The sequence below is a fragment of the Desarmillaria tabescens genome (assembly GCF_030435595.1).
Source record: "Desarmillaria tabescens strain CCBAS 213 chromosome Unknown EV420scaffold_55, whole genome shotgun sequence".
NCBI lineage: Eukaryota > Fungi > Basidiomycota > Agaricomycetes > Agaricales > Physalacriaceae > Desarmillaria > Desarmillaria tabescens.
Window position 1 is genome coordinate 300425 of NW_026848354.1, and position 6998 is coordinate 307422.

Here is a 6998-nt window from a genome sequence, read left to right on the forward strand (position 1 = left end):
CCTCAGTGTGTAGCGCTCTATGCCTTACATGCACTCTAATATTATTCACGGGGCACACACATGTTTGCATTCCTAGAATTTGCAAAATTACATGTGTGAACGCGTTGCACGCGTGTCAACGGGATCACCTTTTGAGTTAACCCTGACTCTATATTGTTGCTCGGCAGGTTGTCAGATACTATATCCAATCAATCAGTGAATAAAATATGCGAGCGCTGAAAATTATATGTAAGATGCCAGATCTGATGGTCACAAAATTCGGCGTTAGATGCAGGGTCAATCTACTGGATGTTTCGTCACAGAGGTCATGCCCGGTAGCATTAAGCATCAGATCATTTAGTACCATGTGGCGCTTCTTTGTATACAGCTCAAGCCCTGTTCATGTATCGCTGTTCATGTATCGCTGTTCATGTATTGATGTTCAGCATGTCTCTTTGCCATTGTCCGAATTAATTTGATTACATTGACAGTCGCTATCCCTCATTGACTCCGTGCTTGTTGGTGTTCTTATCCCAGAATACTCTTCTCATGCAGGAGCTTTAAAATGCCCCCTCCACCTCTTTTTCCTTGCATACCAGTCTCCCTTTCATTTGGGGTTTCCTCATCCGATACTTTGCCTAATATCTCTGCTGAGTAGTCCACTTTCATTGGGATACCAACCCACCAGGGATGCCGCACCCCCACAATGTCTTCACTCCAGTGAGTCCTTCTCCTTCACTGCCTAGCAAATTCACTAACGGCCCAGGAGGTTCATGATCATGCTGTTCCTATGACCGAAATAGAGAATGTTAAGGAACAAATTGTGTCTTATGAGGCGCTAGAGGCAAAGATTGTGAAGAAGTACCGAATACCAGGAAATGTCGATTCGGCTGTCATTCTCCAGACAGTTAAGGACATGGCGTGGAATTCAGCGGATTCCCAATACCCTCATGATGAGATCGTGTGGGATGCCAAGATTCTTGATGACTTGCTCGAATTTCAGTGCTGTCTAGAACACCTTCAAGAACTTCCCGCACCAAAACTTCCAAATGACAGTGAACAGCCTCCCGAGCCAACAGATCCTGAGGTCTGTCGATGTATTTTGGTTTCTCATCCAAGTACTGATGTGTGTTGTGCTCCCTTTCCTTAGCCCTTGCCTATGCTAAAACCAGATCAGTGCTGGGGCGTTATCATAGGCATCGACGCGTATCAAGCATCTCCATTGTGTGGATGCATCTCTGATGCCCAGGCTGTCTACCAATATCTCGTCCATAGTCTAGGCATTCCCAAATCCCACCTCCGGCTCCTACTTGCTCCTAGTAGTAGCCCATTACCTGGCACGTGCTGGCCGTCTCACGCCTCCATCATCGAATCGCTGCATGACATCCACAAGAACCCTCTCATTCAAAAAGATGACAACATCATCATCTACTTCAGTGGCCACGGCACCTCTTACCAGTGCTCTGACTACTTTCTGAAGTGGCCAGGTGGTGTTGCCCATCTGGGAGCCGTCGAAGCTATCTGTCCTGCAGACCGCTACTCAGTCGATGCGAATGGTCCTATTCCCGATATCAGTGACAGGGAGCTCAATACAATTCTTTATCTAATTCGTGTTAAAAAGGGTGAAAACATCACAGTTATCACCGACTGCTGCTATGGAGGTGGTGTCACTCACGGCATATCAGACACTCTCCCATGTGGTACCACTCGGAAATTACCTCTGTCACTCCTTTCAGGATTGGAGCTAATGCTTCGAGCTGGTGACAATGACTTGAAATTGAAAGGTTGTTATTTGCATGAGACAGTTTCGGTGCTGGAGGGGAACTGGTCTCCCAAAGCATCTCACACTTTGCTCGCTGCATGCAAGGATTACCAGCTTGCAAGAGAGGTCAAGAAGGATGATGGTACAGTTCGTGGAATTTTCACCGAGGCTCTGCTCAGCACACTCAAGGCGGGTCCGCATGACCAGTCCTACTGTGACCTCTGTTTGACCATCAGCACTGCTATGGATGGCACAGGTCAAACGCCTAATGTCATTGGAGAGAACAGGGACAGGGTATTTCCTTGGTACCCCCTGGGCAAGGGGGTACCGGAATTCCAGCCTGGCACACCAGGTAGGTAGGTAGGTCCAGCTGGATGTCACAAAAAAAAAAAGTTGACCCTAGTTATATTTGCCTAAATATGTGCTGAAATCAACCAAAATACACATAAAATCTGTTCTAATGTTCCAAAACCAACTTAAGCAAAGAGATACACTCTACAGCAGCGGAAAGAATCAATATTGTCATGTAGCACGTGCTATCTACTGTTATTCTGCTGTGGCAGGCACCACTGCTTCCAAAATCAGCCTATCTCCTTGACCACATTTGCGCCAGGGCCAACAAAGCTACCACACCAGAAAGAGCATTCGATACCATCCCTAAAAATGATGCACAGCAGGATTTGGTTCAATGTTTCGATACGCAAATTGGTGAAGACAACAAAGGTAATACAAGTGTTGCCAGAACGTACCAGATGGATGTCGATTAGGCCGCAATATGAGTTTATAACCCCTGTAACCCGTAAAATTTTAAATGAACGTTATTACACGTGCAAAGAGGTGGATAAACCCATTTTCATTAATAATCCCTGTTGTGTGCACTCAATTCTGTCTGCTATGGCCTTTCCACAGGTATGGTTCTTGGTATTTAGGCTCGGTTTATGTCTCAAGATGCTGAATTATCAATTAGCTTCGAACACATAACATAAAAGATCTGACATCACCAATAGAATTCATCAACGAGGATCATGTTGTGTGTCCAAGATGCCGACAGCACATCGGTCTAGGTCCAGCAGGCCTTGTAAACTTGCGTGACCGGCACCTCACCTCAATCCGATATCATGATCATGATAAAGAATGCATACCTCTGCGCAGCCAAGGGCAAGGTCGATAACCCAGATGGGCTTTTCTATCTGATCCTTTTAGGCACCGACGGGCTCGAAAAATTATTCAGGATTCTTCGTATGATGGTTGGAAATGATGCCAACGTCGACATGCTACAGCTGAGCACATGGCTCACAGGAACCACAGAGGTGGCCAACATCCTGGCAAAGTATCCTCAATGGGACCGAGGACCCCGTCGTCTACGTCTCCCAGCTCTTGCTCGGAATTTGTCTCCAGTACCCCTTAATGAGGATCATCTCACTCCGTCTTCATGGCAAGGAGATGTGTCACTACGACGGGTGTCTCTTCAAACTTGCTGGCGAATCAGCAGGGCTAAGGCTGTCCAGGAAACACCGGAAATCCAATCTCTGATCCTGTCGCTAGATGGCCTCACCAACGTTGACATCCTATGCCCGTTTGGGGAGCTCATTTTGAATCAACCTCGTGACGACGATGATGACGAGCCTGAGCCTGAGGAAGAGCCTGATGGCCCATCCATTGCCAATAATCCTTCACCTTCGATTCTCACAACACCATGTTCTCGCGAGCTAGAGGATGCCCTTGCAGCGGAGGGCAGGAGTAGCGATGAAGCCCATTCGACCTCGCACTTTGACAAGGAAGTTATGCTCGACGGGATCAAAATGAACAAGGCTCGTGCTCTAGGCATACGCTCGAAGTACTGCAAACAGCCTGCATCTACGGATCGCCTTAAACGTGTGCAAGAGTTAGGCCGTTTTGACATGCCCTTTCAAGATAACGGAATTGTCGATTATGATTCCACTTTTGGATGACCGTGTCTCATGCTGAATGAGCCTATAGCAACACTGATTCGATGCGAACACATGCTATTCCTTGGCATTGGAGAGGTAATCAACATCCATATTGAGGATACTGTTTCCGTAACATTCCAGCTTATGGAATTGATACCGACAACAGAAGACGATGACCCTAGTGGTCAAAACGACTGGTGAACAAATAGCCACCTTCAACCGGTCTGCTTGAAGGTACCTGGTCGATTTTCTCAGCCCGTCAATCCATCTGTTTCAACGAGAAAGACAAGACCATTCTACCTCTTTGAGAGCACTGTTATCCTTGCTCTTGGTGATAGCCTACTGAGTCAGATCCAGCCAGGTGACTCCAAGCTGATTCCTTCAACGACTCAGAGCCGACACTTTCCCTATCAACGTTCAGGTATGCAAGGCTTGCAACGTAGTTCTACAATTGCTTACCATGACCTCTCCAGGAAAAGCATGTTTTGTCTGTGAGATAGAGGATCAGCCTCAACATTTGGATCTTGCTATGGATATGGTATGCTCATCGTGTGTTCCATCCGTACCGTTGGATCCGAGCAGGGCCCATCACTTCCTTGCTCACATGGGTGCACACATACTGAAGAGTTCCGTTTCTCCAGCTACGGAACCTTGTGGGCTTTGTTTAGCGCCATCTTCATTATGCCAATTTTACCTGACAAAAGGAAAGGGCGCCCAGGGTCAGACAAAGATTGACTACTCGTCATCCCGTGGATGCCCCAATATAGGAGTAACGTTCAAGTATGGCATAGCAGTGGCATCCACGAAAACTGCACCGTGCTCGAACGTCCCACTTCGTTGTCCATTATGTCCCCCCAATCATCCAGCTATCTGGAAATACATGGCGCGATATCACTTCTTGAACCAGCACCCAGCTGCAGACTTGAATCAATGGAAGCATCTTTGGGAGATATCCAGCGCTGAGAAAGCTGCTATGGACAAGGTATGGGATGAGCGTAAGAAAGTACCAATGCCACGGGGGAAGAATAAGCGCAAGAAGGATGTGCTCGGTCCCCTCATCATTTCAGAGGCACATAGCAGTCGACTTGCACGAAGGTAGACACACCACCAAATTATCACAATGAAATCAGTGTATTGACTGTAACATCTAGGACAACCGATCTGGTAGGTGATGAGAATGAGATACGGACAAACGAAACAGACAGTGACGGTGAAGACAGTGAAGACACCGAAGCTGATGACATCCGCAGCATGCAAGACGATGATGCTGACAATAACAATGAAGAGACGAATCTCGACATGGATGCACTAAACATTGAAGGAATACCCAAGAACAGTGGAGAGGTCTCCGATATGGAGGATGCGTCTGGCATCAACAAAGATCAGACCGGGATCAGTATGAAAGAGCCTAGTATCGAAGTAGCATCGGAGGACGAGATAGAAGGTATTTCCCCCCTCCAGGAGCGACAGGTCAGGGATGGAGCAGGACTTCCTGCCAGCGGATTAGATGGTGAAGATATGCAATTGATGGAACTCACTGTAGCTCCGAATTCTGGTACCGACGTCTCAGGTATGGTAGCAGTTCACCTGTCATGTCTTTCTCCCGAATTTACCCCTCCAGCGACAGCAAAAGACAGCAATGCTAACACGATAAGTGATGGCCTAATCCTCCGTCAATCAGGAAGAGCGAAACGAAGAATTATCAACGTCGAAGACTTGAGGCAGTGCTACTGTGGAACCGCAGTCGAAGAACATCTGAGGTCAGATGCGGTGTCCTGCTCGAGTAGAGGCTGTGAAACAATCTGGGTAAGTACATGCTCTCACCTCCACAGTACGGAAATGAGATTTACCTTTGAGGTCCTAGTTCCATCTTGAATGTCTTCGTGTTGACTACGTCCCTGTAGGATGGCGCTGCAATGCGTGTAGCAAAAAAAGGGGGAAACACTGACATATGCGGGGCCCCCAATGATGATGACGCCACATGTATGGGGTAGTATTCAAATAGTCAACTATCAATCAACTATTGAGGTCAAATCGGTATAATCATGTTAGCATGGATAATTCTCACTGAAAGGATAATGATAATCACCTGAAGAGATGTAATCTTGAGTGCAACAGTCAAACATGAGTGGTGAGAGTGCGAGACAAAGCAACTGCTTCGTTGTTGATGGTGACACGTCGCCTTTCTCATAGTCGGAAAACGGACCGGATACCAAAAATAGTACATGATGTCATATATATCACGTGGAGGTAGGTAGGTCCGACGCTGGTGCACAAAATTATTTAATTGACCCACTGTCTTTTAATTTGGTATTAGGACCCCCTTGCCCCCGGGTTTGATTGACCAGGAGACAATCTATAGATGTCGCAGGTAAGTAGTTTTGGGGCTACTTTCATTAAACATTATCCAGCTGATGAGAGGCTATAGGCGCGGTGGAACGTGTGCCCATCGTCTTGTTTTGAAAAAGAAGTAATTGTAACAGAACTAACTTTGTAACCGTACGTGACTAGCCATGTATTTAAACAGTTCGCCAAATCAAACATAAAAGAAATCAACTAGGATTGAACTTGTGTAGGACAGCCGACGTACAGGCTTGTCATAATCTGTCCAGTTTTTTTTTTTCAGTCAAGGTGAGATTCGAGAAATTAGAATTGGACGCAAGGATACATATTCAAATTGGAACGAGGACCGATCGAGGGTCACAGTATTTATTGACGCAACGACCATCAACCACCACCATGGCTGGTAATGAGCGCTGACCAACCGCACTCTTGGGCGCTACTACAAGCTAAGGTACCTAGGTGTATGTTCCTTCGATTAGCTTATTCACTTATCCGTTTGTGGTCTTAGGTAGACCTTGCTGCTTTCCAGCTGTTCAGCTGACCCACCACATTAAACGCATAACCTGCCAGTGATATCTGTCTAGTATCCATGGCAAAACACATTTAAGATTTACTACTATCTGACCTGGTCGAGGCCATGTGGGTAATGTTATCGTTCCTTCCAGGTGCGATTACATTGCGTGCTTCTCCACCAGTACTGCTTTTCATCTTGCCAAGGTGGGTTATATTCCCCTGCAGTGAAGCTGTGTCGGTGACCGTTACTCAGTGGAGTGTATTGGCAGACACTTTCATCATGTTGAAGCATTGCACTTAGTTCTTAGAGTTCAAAACTCAAGAACGTTGATCAAGTTGGGCTCATCGATTTGAGCAAACTGGCACAGCATTAATGTTTGCGCCATCAATGGGACTTTCAATTAAGTGCTTTCCACTACACATCCACCCCAGGATGTTGTGCATTACTCGTCGGCATAGATTCATGTTAG

General features: G+C 46.6%; 3 protein-coding genes across 3 annotated transcripts; all 3 read left to right on the forward strand.

Annotated features, from left to right (window-relative positions):
* Positions 1-669: 669 nt before the first annotated feature.
* On the forward strand, positions 670-2101 carry EV420DRAFT_1648980 (uncharacterized protein; the record flags this gene model as incomplete). The annotated part of the gene is made up of 3 exons (XM_060478234.1): positions 670-699; positions 746-1066; positions 1130-2101. 3 exons carry the CDS (start codon positions 670-672, stop codon positions 2099-2101), a joined length of 1323 nt encoding a protein of 440 aa, XP_060325073.1.
* A 752-nt stretch (positions 2102-2853) lies between these two features.
* EV420DRAFT_1216181 (uncharacterized protein) lies at positions 2854-3228 on the forward strand (the record flags this gene model as incomplete). Its single annotated transcript, XM_060466411.1, has 1 exon — positions 2854-3228. A coding segment is annotated over one exon (375 nt), but the record flags the coding sequence as incomplete, so codon positions are not given.
* Positions 3229-4132: 904 nt separating this feature from the next.
* On the forward strand, positions 4133-5620 carry EV420DRAFT_1648982 (uncharacterized protein; the record flags this gene model as incomplete). The annotated part of the gene is made up of 3 exons (XM_060478235.1): positions 4133-4767; positions 4824-5478; positions 5537-5620. The coding sequence occupies 3 exons, from the start codon at positions 4133-4135 to the stop codon at positions 5618-5620; spliced, it is 1374 nt and encodes a 457-aa protein (XP_060325075.1).
* Between the last annotated feature and the right edge of the window lie 1378 nt (positions 5621-6998).